Raw genomic sequence first — 14,481 nt, 5'->3', positions numbered from 1 at the left:
GTACAGTGTGAGAAGTTGGCAGCAAAGGCTGCCTTCATGACTAGGGATTAGCCACACGTACAAGAAGAGCCAGCATCAAGAACCGGTTTCTGAAGGTGTGGAATCACAGCTCCCAGCGGGAGGCTCCACCTGGAGTTGACGTAAAGCCGAACAAAGTGCTGATCGATGGGTACCAGTTTGCCCAGCTGTTGTGAGCACTGATGTAGATCTTGTGGAACCACAGGGATTACCCGCATTCAGATCCTTGAAGGCTGGGCCCCTTGATTGAAACTGTCAGGTACTGAGGGCAGCCTTGTGAGTGGGACTCTCAAGAGCAGCAGCGGGATATGAGGATGAGGAGTAGCCAGATCTTGAACCAGCCCTCCCCCCGAAGCCCTTCAAAGACGGCGGGAGGCGGGTGGAGTGGGGCAGACTGAAGGCTGGATTGGATAAGCAGAGCTGGACTTCAGCTGGACTGATCTTGCTTTTTAAAGAGTTGTGCAGGCAGAACTAGAGTCTAGGACATTTCAGATTGGGTTGACAAGTTCCAGACCCTAAAGCCTAATGAACCTTCCTCAGGGGAATTCACCTGCTGGCAAGAAGGAGCCATTGATGTTATGGTTCCTGATTCCCATGTTGTCTTGTCGAAGCTCAACAAAACTGGGCACTAGCTAAAGTAGTAAGGACAGATTTTAATCAGCCATATTCTGTTGCAAAAGAAGGGAGAGTCCAGCATGAATTGAAGTCAGCTCCACTGCGTACACAGGAGGCTGGATGTTTTAAAGGGGAGAATTTGGGAATAAGGAGCGGGTGGGTGGGGCCTCTGTAGAGTCAGAAAGTGAAAATTGACACAGAGAAGTGGGAAGGGGTGGTCGGTCCATGTGAACTGTCTGGGGTTTCTCACTGCTGCCTGTTGAAGTTAGGCTCCTAGGCTCCCGCAGAGCCTGGGAGGTGGGCCCTATCTTTAAATGTCATCTGGAACAGGCAGTTCATCTCACAGCCTTGAGTTTTCTCAGGCAGGCACTTTAAGGGTGCTGTGGCCACCCTAGGGATGGGGCCTTGAATTGTTAGAAACTATATTGGCCTTTATAGACCAAGGTGGGGGCCTAGTCGAGAAAAGGCTCTGAGGAGCCTGGCTAGGATTTGGCCAGGAGAGAACTTCTGTTAAAGGTAGAGAAACTTGCAGGGCAAATGTCGGGGGCTACGCCCCCTCCCCACAGCTCCGTGCTGGGGCGGCCATCCCGCGGCAGTGGGGTGACCACGACCTTTGCTTTCTAGCTGTCCAACAGAAGGAGATCACGCAGAGCCCATCCACCTCCACCATCACCCTGGTGACCAGCACCCAGTCGTCACCCCTGGTCACCAGCTCAGGGTCCACGAGCACCCTCGCGTCCTCCATCAGTGCAGACCTGCCCATTGCCACTGCCTCCGCTGACGTCGCCGCCGACATTGCCAAGTACACGAGCAAGGTGAGTGCAGGCCGGCACCCAGAGGGGTGGGCAAGGGGCCAGCTTCCCGATGGGAACCATTCGGGTCACGACCTCACAGGCGTTAGGGGATGCGTGGGGAGGGAAGATCAAACTACGGTGGGATGTGAGCCAACAACTGTGGAATGGACTGACCCTTCCTCTGAGACAGCTTAGATTCTAAGTGCTTGGAGCAGTGTCTGGGCCAGAGTAAAGGCCACGCAGACAGTGGCTGTTGCTAGTGTTCATCCTACCCAGTGTGACATGCACTCTGACAAGGCTCCTGGTGATCTCAGCCCTCTGGGGTTTGAGCTGTTGTGTAACCCCCTCCGAGAGTGGGCTGGCCTAGTGACCTGCTTCTCAGCCATGGAATATGGCAAAGGTAATGGGCTGTCACTTCTGTGGTTAGGCCACTTGCAACTGTGACTTCCACCTTGCTAGCAGGCTTTCTTTCTCTGTCCCTTGCTGTGATAAAGCACTGTTCCAAGCACTTTTTCTGTTTTACTTAGTCTTCAGGACAGATTGATGAGGCAGGTACTGTTATCACCCCATTTTACAGATGAGAAAGCTGAGGCCCGGTGAGGTTGCACAGTTTGCCCAAGGTCACATAATCAGTGCATGCCTAAGCTGGCATTTGAATGGTTAGCAGCCAGGATCTAGAGAGAGTGCTCTTCGCCTGGCTTTGAGCTGACTTGTGAATTCACACCAAGCCTGCTGAGCATAGCTGTCCAGTGTCCACAAACTGATTGTTCTTACGCATGGCTTTTAAAAGCCCCCCCCTTAAGATTCATTGTGGCTAAAGAGATACTTAGAACCTTGTCATGGGGATAACTTTGTCTCTTATTTGGTACTGCCTGTCCCCTTTTGACTAACATACATGAATTGTTAGAGAGTCCCTGGGTTTCAGAACAGGAAGAATGTCAGCTGTTAGTTAGTTATTTGTTACCATCCTCAAGATTTTTGTCTTATCTATTTACCACCTGAACTAGTACTGACTTATTATTTTTGTTTCAATTGACTTAAAGAACTGAAATAAAATTGTCTCACCTCACCAGATCCTGTTCTTTGTCGAGAATAAATCCACCTCCCTTTTGTCAAAAAGAGAGTTTATCATGAAAGTGTTAAAGGCATGAAGGTACCGGACAGAGACTTTCTTCCTAATGTGACCTGTTGTAGGATTACAAGAGAATTGAAAGAGGGTGATTTTTTAAATGACTGACTTAAGAGGATGTCTGCTATTGCCTGAGTGGTTTCTGGTTCTGCTTGCAATTGAGTTCTTGTATCACCTTCCATTGATTTGGTCCAAGTTGTCCATTTACAGATGAGAAATAACAGAGGCCTGCCTTGTGGATCTGGCAGGTGGTTCGCACCAGGCCAGCATTCTTAGCTCCTGCACTGTTACTCCATTACCTCTTCACCCGCTTCACTCTTATAGCAAAACTGAGGAATGAACAACTGTTTTTTTTTTTTTTTAACTGGAGGTACTGGGGATTGAACCTAGGACTTGTGCATGCTAAGCATGTGCCCTACCTCTGAGCTATACTCCTCCCCACCGAGGAATGAACTTCTTGATAGACATTTTCTTTGCAGTTAAGAAAATGAACACAGTGACATATTTTTGGAGCCGATGAACTTTCTTGTGTCTGAGGTGACCCAGAGTTGAAGACCCAGATTTGTGTGTTTTGGCAGAAAGGAGCTCTTTATTAATGTTGAGTTCTTTGCTATATTTGGAAGTAGGAACGAAGGTCAGTCCACAAATTCATGATTTCTTTAAAATGGAATGTAACTCTTGAATTAGGAACGTCTTGAATTTCATCCACTTTCTAAAATTTTTCTCGTAAAGCAATTTCGTTTTAATACTTTAAATTGACGTGGGCAGGGAGGCCCGTGCCGAGTGACTGACCATAAAGCTGCATTTAGCACAAAGTGTTTTTGCTGGCCACGTCCCCCCATGGCCTCTGCCACAAGCTGGGAGTGGAAATCTCAACAGAAACTTTATTCATTTTCCTCCCATTTTGGGGTGACTTGGGGGTTACTTTTTGGTGGTTGGCCGCAGTTTTGCAATTACATGCTCACGTGAATTAATTTTTCTGTGAAAATGACACAAGCAGATATTACTTGATGAAAACCTATTCCTCCACAGGTGCTGATCCACAGTCTTCTCGTGGTTTTCTTATTTAGTCCTTGTGCACACCCTACAAAGGGGCACTGTTTGTTTGTTGTTTTTAATTGATTGATTGATTGACTTTTTTTCTTCTTTTTTTTTCTCTCTTCAGTGGAGGTACTGGGGGTTGAAGTTAGGACCCTGTGTGTGCTAAGCATGCGCTCTACCACTGAGCTGTTTCCCTCCCCGAGGGGGCACTGTTACTACCCTTATTTTATACGTGGGGGAACCAAAGCCCAGAGACAGCATGGATGGGAAGATGCAATGGTAGGAACAAATCTTGGGCATCAGGGAAGAGGGTGCTCTTTGCCCTGCCTTCCTACTGACTTGGGGCAAACTGCAGAACACGGGGGAGACAGCGGCGGCTGCCAGGCCAGACCTGAGACTGAGTTTGCTCTCCTGTCCCCGCCTCTTCCTCCTGTGATGTGAGAGGGGTCAGCCGGCAAGTGGGAGGTAGAAGAGAAATTCATCCTGCAAACACATTCCGTCAGCAGATACCTACCTGGGTGCCTGCTGTGTGGACCTGAGCTGTTGTCACAAACTCGCTAATGCCTTCAGGGGTCAGATGGTTAAAGAAAAAGGAGATGGGAAACAAACCAGAAAGGCAGTGGATGCCCAGACCAAAGGCATTAAAATAACAGACCAGCTAGATCCGCACAATGGACCATATTATTTGTCCATAAAAAGGAATGCAACACAGACAAATCTTAAAAACTTAATACTAAAATGAAGGAGGTAGTCCCACATGGCTACATACTGTATGATTCCATGTGTATGAAGTATATGTTCATCAAATCCATAGTGACAAGGAAGCAGATTCATGGTTGTCAGGGGTTGGGGGGGTATTGGCGGGGGCAGGTGAAGGTTCAGGGGAGCAGAGTTTCTTTCTGGGGTGATGAAAAATTCTGAAGTTGATTGTGGTCATGGATGTACAATTGTGCACGTACTAAAAGCCACTGAATTGAACACTGTAAATGGGTGAATTGTGTATGACTGTTATCTCAATAAAACACTAGTTTTTTTAAGGGGAAAGAATTAAGAAAAATAACAGCAGCAAAAAACCAAAACAATCCCTCCCTTGAACCCACGGTGCTGGCCAAACCATCTTGGGGCCAGGTTCGGTCTCCCCAGTTTAGCCTGTGGCTATAAACTAGCTTTATGGTTGTCAGGTCCTCCCTCAACACGGTCCAGGGTGATTCCTACCCTGGTTTATACCAGGGTCTCAACCTCGGCACCAGTGACATTTGGGGCTGGATGATTCTGTGTTCTGTCCACAGGATGGTTAGAACATCACCAGCTTCCACCCCCTTAATGCTGTTAGCACCTGTCCCCCACCCCCACCAGTCACGACAACTGAAAATGCTCCGTGTCCCAGGAGGGACAGATTCACTCCCAACTGAGAAACCTCTGCTTTGTACAGATAGATGTCAGGTGGATGTCGTCTAGAAAAAGCCTCGGGGCAGTGATCACCTGAATCGTTCCTTTTTCCTTTTTAAATTTTTTTTTATAGTGAAGCTCAATGCAGTATTTTTTATTTTTATTTATTTACTTATTTCATGGAGGGGCTGGGGATTGAACCCAGGACCTCAGGCGTGCTAAGCATGCGCTCTACCACTGAGCTCTGCCCACGCACCTCCCCCACCTGAATCGTTTCTGTTTTTATCTTTCAGATGATGGACGCGATAAAAGGCACGATGACAGAAATATATAACGACCTTTCTAAAAACACTACTGGAAGCACCATAGCCGAGGTCAGAGACGACACACGAAGGACCTGCCTGCTCTCAGGGTGTTCTGGGGGCTGCTGTGATGGGGCCACGAAGAAGCTTCTCCCCAAATCCCCCTGGGGTCCCGGCTCCAGTCACCAAGCTCACTCTGCTGGTACAGGTTGTGGGGGAGGGTGTTGCTCACTTTGCTAGAAAGCTGGCGCTGTGGAGACACCCCCTGCTCTGTGCGGTCAGTTCACTTCTCATAAAAAACAGCCAAAACCAGAGCCTGAGTTGTTAACCCACTGGTGAAATTGGAAACCAGTGCTTTGGGGCCATGTAAAAATTGGTTCCTTCGTCTTCTCCCGAAGTTTGGACTTCTTTGTACACATGATCCTTGTTCAGGAATTCATATCCTGAGCTTCCTTCATTTATGTGATTGCTTAGGGAATAGTTGGTTAAAACGTTAAAATGTCCACTTAGGGAGTGACCATGTATTTAAAAATAAACCTCCCGAACTTCCCTCTTAGGCGTATTCACTACAAGCCAGGTGTAGACGAGTCACTGGGGGAAATGACAAGTGGCAGGACTTCTTGAGGTCATTGAAAGTCAGGATGGAGAACTGGGAGCAGTCTCGTGTAAAGCCATTGAGGGCCTGGCCAGGTGAGGCTGGCACTCAGACGAACAAGAGAAAATCTCCAGGGCGGTGCCCCCGTAGGCCTTCAGCGGAGAGCCTCGTGACTGTAAAGGTTTAAGAGAGGCCACAAGAGAAATTGGAGAATCCCCTTGGGTAGTTTTGCTAATACGATTATTTTTATGATGATGCTGGGGTGTCAGACAATGACATTTGTTTTAGAAAAGCCTCCCCACCCTCACCATGCTTCATCCCCTTTTGTTCATTTAAGAAACTGGCATGTGGTTCAAAGTATGAATCCAGAATGTCTCACTGGAAACCTTGGGTCCTGATAATGTGCCAGTCTTTTTCAGATTTTAAAGAGGTGGTGTGCAGCCCCCTCCCACAATTAGATCCATTTCTGCGGTGAAACATTACGGTTGTTCCCACTGCATTTGATAAGTCAGGATTCCTCAACCTTGATGCTCCTGCCATTTGTGCTCTGTTGACGGACCGTCCTTTCCCTTGGGGGGGGGCTTAGCAGCGTCCCTGACCTCTACCCACTTGAGGGCAGAAACAGCTCATAATGTCGCCAGCCATTGTAATGTCATGGGAGGGTTGGGGACAGAATGATCCCAGTTGAGAAAAACTATGATTATTAAAACAGTGTAAATAGCTGCATAGCAATTCAGATTGGGTTATATATTCCTGCCTTCCAAATGAATTTGGCTCCAAATTTACTCCCCAGCACCCCCAAATACCCTATAATTTTTCAGAAATATTAGGCCGTGATATTTCAAGTGAATGATTATGGCCGTGTGCCATGCCCCCAACCCCCATGTTAGGTAAAAGATAAAGCTGTCTTTGTTTTAGTTTCATTTTTTTGGACCAAAGTCCTAATGCAATCTTTGATGTAGTATTTATTATGAAAATCTGGTCCTCATCTTCACTCTAAGTGGCATTTTCCTGGAGCATTTGGTTTTCTGAAGCAGAATTGCTCACGAATTCGGGTTAACCCACCGGTGGCCGCCCCTCTGCCTGGAGCTGTGGGGAGACCAGCGCAGGCCAGGCTGCCCGCTCCGGTGCAGCACGTGAGCCTGACCTTGGAGCGAGAGCTGGAGCTTCCGAGCCTTGTTGGCCAAAGGCTCCCAGGCGTGCTTTTTAAGTCTTTCTCTCCCCTCCCAGATCCGCAGGCTGAGGATTGAGATAGAGAAACTTCAGTGGCTGCACCAGCAAGAGCTCTCGGAAATGAAACACAACTTGGGTAAGTCCTGGGGGCTTGTCTGCACTGAGGAAGGTTCTGGATGTGAACTTCTTTGTGCCTCTGGAATCAGGCCCAGATGTGAATTGAGTCAAAAGTAGACCCGGGGGAGCTACCAGTCCTGGGGAGACCACAGAGTCCTGGAGAGTCCGACCTGGAGACACCAGGAACGGAGGCAGGAGGAGCTGGTGGGGACTCTCTTCTCTTCCTGCCTTCAAAACGCCAACAGCAGCAACAAATTCATCACAACAGCAGTGGTAGCCGCTTCTGAGCTCTGACCTTGTGCCAGGAACTGACTAAAGTGCTTTTCCACGAGTTAACTGGTTTAATTCTCACAGAAACCCCTCTGATAAAAAGGAGTGTGTTTCCCCTGTTTTCAGGTAAGGAAGCTGAGGCACTGACGTGTGCAGTCACTCAGCCGTGGCTCACAGCTGGGCACTCTGGCTGCAGACTTTCCCTCATAACCATTGAATGTTGGGCGTTTTAACAAATTCTGGAATGCCTCCTGTGCACCCCACATCGTGGAGAGAGTGATGTTGGTCCTCGGATTATCGATAGATCTACTTCTTGTTGTAAAGGTTTTCCCCCCAAAGGTGTAGAGCAGCTTTCTTCAGACCCTCATGTAGTATCAGCCTCGGGGCAGGATGCTGGCAGACCGTCAGGTTCTGTTCCCACCTGTGTGCAGGCGGTACATGTTGAAATCGCGCGTTGCAAACTCACATCCTTAGGAAGCCAACAGGAGAGCCCCGCCTTCCCCTCCTTCCTGCTCCTTCGCTTGTTGCCCTGAAGGAAATTTATCTGAACGTTGTTGCTGCTGCTTGTTTTTCTGGTCAAGTCTGGGAACCTATTTTTATGCAGAATGGCTCCAGTTTAAAATATTGGCTGCACATTTGAAAAATTGTGGGCTGGGCAGAGCTTCCCATGGTTGAGAGTGCCGGAAAGGCTGTGCCTGGACACAAGCGTTTTTTTTAATCTCTTTACAAGGGGTCAGTTTTCTTTACTGGTGTTTTTTAGAGAGTGTTTTGTTTCTTCAGATTTCAGGAAGAGGATTTTAAGGAGTCGAGGAACCATTTATTTTTCTTTTATTCCGGTGTGCACGTTGCCCCCAGGTGAACTGCGATGCACTTGGTGTCTGACATAAAGTTAGAGAAATCTCAGTAGCCTGAGTGGTTGGATGGTTTTCGTGTTAGTGTAACGGATCAATCACTATGCCCTGTCTGGTAGGTTTGATCCACTGCTGCTAAACACACCAAGAAGAAAGAGTGTCCAAGTTCTACTTGCTGCTCTGCCCTTATTAGCTGTGTGCCTCAGTTTTCTCATCTGTGAAAGGGGTATCCTGGTAGTACTTACATCATAGGGTTAGCATAAGGATTAAAGGAGTTCGTATTTGTAAAGTGCTTATATCTGCAGATAGTAGGGGATGTATAAGTATTTGATAGAAAAAAGGCTTATGCTAATGATAAACTTCAAAGCGAATTTAGTGGAAATTGTTTCAAGGGTTTACTTGGAGGCTTCCCTCATCCCCGTCGCCGACACCGGTCATTCACGATCACAGGCAGCTCCGTCCGGTCCACGTGATGAGTTCCCACTTTACAGATGCAGACACGGGCCCGGGGAGGCTCGGTGACTCGCCCAGGGTTGGGGGATCACACAGCTGGGACATCTCCGAGCCAGGATTCACACCTGGTCTGTTGGGATCCACGTTCTGCTCGGGGGTGAAACACCCCACTCCCTGGGCTGGAGGGGCGGGTGAGGAAGCCGGTGTCCCCTCACCTCTGCCGGCAGAGCTGACCATGGCGGAGATGCGCCAGAGCCTAGAGCAGGAGCGGGACCGGCTGATCGCCGAGGTGAAGAAGCAGCTGGAACTGGAGAAGCAGCAGGCGGTGGATGAGACTAAGAAGAAGCAGTGGTGTGCCAACTGCAAGAAGGAGGCCATCTTCTACTGCTGCTGGAACACCAGCTACTGTGACTACCCCTGCCAGCAGGCCCACTGGCCCGAGCACATGAAGTCCTGTACCCAGTCAGGTAGGGCCCCGGGGCGGGCACGGCAGGGCTGGCCTCCCCTGGCCCTGACCACACTCACCCACCACCTGTGACCCTTACACATGAGAAGGCAGCACACAGACGTGTAGCTGAGGCTCCAGGCACAAGTGTTTCCAACCTCTGGTCTCTGGGGCGTTGTTGCCACAGCGCGTGTCTTGTAATGACAGCTCAGATCACTTTAATTTCATGTGAGTTGTGGTGGTTCTCCACTGGGGGCAGTTTTTGTGTCTGGCCCCTCTTCAAAAACACTGGCAATGACTGTAGACATTTGTGGTTGTCATAGCTGGGGGGTGGCCAGGGATGTTACTAAACACCCTACAATGCCCAGGACAGCCCCCTACACCAGAGCCCAAAACATCCATAGTATTTAAGTGGAGAAACCCTGCTTGTTAGGTAACCCTGGACTCAAGGCTTTAAATAATCAGGAATCCCAGTTCTTCTGTGAAGGAAAAAGTGTTGGTTCAGAACTAATCTGTCTTCATAATCTCTTTCTAATACAGAGCAAGCAGATCCCAGGCCAGGAGACACTGTCTAATTAGAATTTACTACTAGTAGTTAATAATACTATTTTACAGTTAGCTTTTATTTATGGCCAATAACATGAGCTTTCTGTGCTTACAATTAAAAATCTCCATTTCAAAGAATTTATTTGACTTCAAGTAAATAATAGGACAAAGGAGTATATCTGTGGATTGGCAAAATTTTCAAAGGTAATGCATGAATGACCCAAGTTTGAGATGCTCTAGGACAGGGTTTTTTTATGAAGGTCGAAGCTATTTTGGGATCTGTGGGCCATGTGGTCCATCAGAACCACTCAACTCTGCTGTGAAAGCAAGTCCATGGGGCGAAAATTGGCCTAAAATTAGACATTATGAAATGAGTCATCCTAGAAGAGCGGTTACAGGCTGTTTGTTCCACAAACATGCTGTCAGCTCGAGAATGATTTAATAAAATATGAATCAGACTTAAAAGTGAGCACATGTTCACACGTGGTCTGGAATTCCCGTGTCTGGAGGAGTGTGGCCGCTCGGGGCGTGAGCTCGTGCCCTGCCCGGGGCTGAGCCGTGGCCGCATCTCTTGGAGACACTGGTTTGTGCAGAGTGGGGCTCCCTGTGGGTCCGGGAGTCGCCTCACTCAGCTCATCCGTGGCTTCTGTCCCTCTTTGCCCCCAGCTACCGCCCCTCAGCAGGAAGCAGACCCCGAGGTGAACACAGAAACACTAAACAAGGCATCCCAGGGGACCCCCTCCAGCACGCAGGCAACCCCTGTGGAAACCAGCACCTCGAAGGAGAAGGAGACGTCCGCGGAGAAGGGCAAGGACAGTGGCTCGGTGAGTCCCAATCCCACCGCCTTTGGGCCAAGCAGAGTCTCAGACCTGCCCCTGGACCTGCCACCCGGGCGAGTCCTGTGCTGTGGGAGGTTTATCTGTCATCAGGCTGTAGGTGGCCGTGACGGAGTCTTGGCGGGGCTCCTTGCCACCAGGTGTGCATTCAGGGCAGCGCTGTCTGGTAGCACCTTCTGTGATGATGGGAAGGTTCCGTATTTGCTCTGCCCAGTAGGGGAGCCACTAGCCATGTGTGGCCTTTGAGCACTTGATCTGTGGCTTGTGTGACCGAGGACCTGGATTTTACATCGTATTGAATTACAGTTAATTTAAATACAAATAGTCACAGATGGCTGGTGAGTGTGGTATTGGACACGGAGGTGGCTCCTCCTCCTTTCCCAGGGTGTGCAAACGTAACGTGGATTGTATGCAGACATCACTTTGGGTGGGACATTGTTCATTTTTAATTAGTCGTTGTGGATTTATTTCATGTGTATTAGGGGAAAAACAGATCATCCCAGAAAGTCAAAATCCTTTTGAGTTCATTGATATTATTGCCTCGCAAGAGGTGAATGTGAAATAAATGTGAATTGGTGTAATTTTGATGGAGTATACAGTCAGCGCTCTGTATTCGAGGGTTTCTAGCTTCCACCAATCGAAACTCCACTTGTGGTTGGTTGGCTCTGGATGCGAAACCTTTGGATACGAAGGGCCCGCTGTACTCACTGTGCTCGCCATTTCTCATAAGGGACTTGAGCATCCGCGGATTCTGGTGTCCTCAGGGGCTCCTGGAACCATTCCCCGACGGGTACCACGGGCCGGCTGTACTTCCTTTTTGGATGTGGCAGAAGTCTGGAGGGTGGGTAGGTCAGGGAAAGGAGTTGAGGAAACAGTGAGTGTTCTTGATGCTGAAGCTGTAGGGTTGAGTAAGGGCCACCCCACTGCTGTGTTCTAGCCTGGCCGTTCTGGGAGACAGAGCACGAGAGCACAGGCTTAGGGCCACCCCAGCTGACCTGGCCGCCCCGACCTGGGCACACCAGGCAGAGGGCAAGAAGGTGATTTGGGAGCAGAGAAGAGCACCCCATGGATCCCTGGGCTTCCCTGGGGGGCTACATTGGCCCCAGTGCCTTGCCTCCATCTCTCTCTTTTTGTATTTCTAGACCCTCGACCTTTCTGGCTCCAGGGAGACGCCCTCCTCCATTCTCTTAGGCTCCAACCAAGGCTCTGGTATGTTGCCCCCTGGTGGGTGAATGGTGCTGTCGCAGTCCCCGTGGGCAGAGGGGAGCCGTGTTCTCTGGGAGAACCTGAAGGCTTTAGGGCAGTGGTTGTCAAACTGTGGATCCTTAGGGATCCCTGGGGGTGCCCTGGGCGGGTCACTGGGGGTGAGGGAGTGGCTGGGCAGGGCGGCTTTCAGGCCCTCCTCCAAACGGATCAGTATTTACCTGTATTTGTTTGATTTCTTGGGTTCATCTGGACAGAGGGTTCTGTTGTCGACCTGGGGTGGGAGGAACATGCATTTGGGTTGGGCAGTTCTTCTGCCCGCAGGGAAATGACCACAGGAGGTGAGACAGTGTGAATGTCTTCCTGAGGCCCCAACGCCCGCATTTAGTGGATGAAAAGGCTCAAGTAGCCTTGAGAGGAAGAAAAGAAAATTTTTAGGTAGATGATCTTTCTGTAACAATCTTTCCACTTGAGGAATAATCTGGTAGGCTGTTTTTGAGGAAATTGTCTGTGGTTTTCCTCTTCTTCTCTTTTCTAGCCCACAGGGTCCCTTCCCTGCACCCTCCTAAGCCCATTTTCGGGCGTTCCAGAAGGGTTCAGAGAAGGTCTGCTCACCGAGGATGGTTCTGCCGTTCAAGGTCCTTTAGCTCCAGGCTCTTTCTGCCGGATTATTCTCTTCAGCTGAGAGCCAGACGTTTCCTTTCACTTCTGCACATGAAATGTGTAGAGAAAGGAGTGACTGGTGTTCCTCGGTAGAGGGGCTGGAGAGGAGTTCCCGTGTGGTTCAGGCTTGGGGATCATCAGAAGGAGCAGCACAAGCTGACTTTAGGGAGAATATGAACTTGGCATTAAATACAATTGAACTGCCTGCTGAGAAAACTAACTCTCTCCTCACTCCCCCTTCAGTCCTCTGATTGCATCTCTGAGGACAAGTTTAGTCTGGTGCTAAGATGTCTTCCTCATCCCTTTGATGTCTTCTGGTTTCTCTCTCTTTAACAAAGGCAGAGCAGGACTTGAGGCTTTAGCTGCGTGGCACCCACCTCGAATTTTCTGTTACAATTTGGTTTTCACTGTGTTGGTTTGTAGAGCTGCCTTCTGCGTGTGGCAGATGTTACTGATTTCCTGCTTTTGGTGGTACTGTAAGAGTTTCTGTTTGACTTAAATTTAAAATGAGTGTAAAATACAAGCGTGAACCCAGCCATGTGCGGGAGGATTGTGAGTGTGTCAAAATTGCAAAGGTGCGGAGGGCTCAAGTTGGGGGAATGCTGCTGCAGACAGGGGACGCTGTTGAGGTCTCCGAGCAGCAAAGTGGCCGAATGAGCACGGGAAGATCAGTGATGCTGGGGCATCTGGAATCTGTTGGGATCGGGAGGCTTGTGTGCAGGAAGGCAGTGGGGAGACGCATCACATTGCAGTTGCGAGGTGAAAGGTATTACCTAGCCCAGGGGTTGGCCAACTTTCTGTAAAGGACCAGACAGTAAATATTTTAGGCTTCAAGGACCTGTACACAGTCTCTGTTAGAATGGCTCACCTCTGCCACTGCAGACCAAAAGCAGACACAGACAGGTGAGTGTGCCACTGTACTGGGAAAAACGATTTGGCCCATGGCCTGTTGTTGGCTCACCCCCGACCTAAAGTGCCCTGGTGTCTGAAGGGGTAGAAAGGAAGGTTGGAGTGAGGAGTCAGGGAGCCTGGAGGTTGCTGGTGACTTGGTGCTGGGTGGGCCTCTGGTGTCTGTATCGGGGAGGAGGAAGGGGAGGGGGAAGCGGAGGGGGAAGGGGGTTAGGGAGGAAGGGAAGGATCCCGAATTATCAGAAATTGGAGGAAAGAGCGATCTTCAGGCAGCGCTGCCGCCTTATCCGAGAGCGTGAGCAGCAGGAAACGGGCGGGAGGTCCCTGGAGCCGGGTCACACAGGGATCTCAATTCCCCTCCTCCAGTTTACTCACCAGAGCAGTTTGGCTGATGGTTGTGTCAAAACAGAAAGACCGACTTGTTTTCTGATTTCTCATGTGCCCAACAGCTCCTGCTAGCACGTGCTGTTTGGTGACAATGCAGGTGAAATCTAGTGGAGGACAGTGGGCTTTATAAAGCATTGAGGTTTCTGAGCTCTTTATTGGCTTCTGGTACTAGGGTGGGAAGAGGAGGAGTCTGGTTGGGAGGGAGAAGGGTTTAGTGGGGGGTCTGAGCTTCCTCAGGGTGGGCCTGGGCCTCTCCTGTTCACTTGTCTCTTAACTTTAAGGTTTTAAAGCAATGCATGCTTTAAACATACATATACAGTTGACCCTTGAACAACACGGGTTTGAACAGCACAGGTCCACTTACACGCAGATGTTTTCCCATCATAGATACAGCCCTACACCACCTGCTGTTGGTTGACTCCGTGGATGTGGATATGGAGGGCCGACCATGGGTCTTAAAGTATCCGTGGATTCTGGTAACCATAATGGATCCTGGAACCAATCCCCTGTGCCGTCCCTGCTATCAAGGGATGACTATAGTTAGAGACAATAAAATTGTCCTGGGAAAAACCATCCCTAGTGCCAGTTTCCATGGCTGTCTTTGGTGCATCTGGTTCTTACCTCCTTCTTTGTAAATAATGTAAATAATATATTTCCCCATTTTCTATTTCTGGATTTTATCTGTAGACATTGCTTGTTGACTTACGGCTTTAAAAGATGAGAGTTGGGGTCACTTCTCACCTCT

At 49.3% G+C, this 14,481-nt stretch overlaps 1 protein-coding gene across 18 annotated transcripts in view; it reads left to right on the top strand.

Annotated features, from left to right (window-relative positions):
- ZMYND8 (zinc finger MYND-type containing 8) overlaps nucleotides 1-14,481 on the top strand; it is a 108,066-nt gene that overhangs the window by 88,767 nt on the left and 4,818 nt on the right. For 9 of the 18 annotated variants that reach the window (XM_032461313.1, XM_032461309.1, XM_032461303.1 and 6 more), the window contains 7 exons: nucleotides 1,258-1,448; nucleotides 5,280-5,360; nucleotides 7,114-7,192; nucleotides 8,975-9,214; nucleotides 10,405-10,562; nucleotides 11,717-11,783; nucleotides 14,124-14,212. In XM_032461313.1, the coding sequence (XP_032317204.1) occupies nucleotides 1,258-1,448; nucleotides 5,280-5,360; nucleotides 7,114-7,192; nucleotides 8,975-9,214; nucleotides 10,405-10,562; nucleotides 11,717-11,783; nucleotides 14,124-14,212 (905 nt within the window). The remainder of the gene's footprint in view (nucleotides 1-1,257; nucleotides 1,449-5,279; nucleotides 5,361-7,113; nucleotides 7,193-8,974; nucleotides 9,215-10,404; nucleotides 10,563-11,716; nucleotides 11,784-14,123; nucleotides 14,213-14,481) is intronic. The other 9 variants (XM_006187663.3, XM_006187659.3, XM_006187657.3 and 6 more) reach the window with 2 other exon arrangements.

This window comes from Camelus ferus, chromosome 19, assembly GCF_009834535.1.
Source record: "Camelus ferus isolate YT-003-E chromosome 19, BCGSAC_Cfer_1.0, whole genome shotgun sequence".
In the NCBI taxonomy this organism is placed as follows: domain Eukaryota; kingdom Metazoa; phylum Chordata; class Mammalia; order Artiodactyla; family Camelidae; genus Camelus; species Camelus ferus.
Note: the sequence above shows the minus strand (reverse complement) of the source record. Positions and strands in the feature narration are given on the sequence as shown.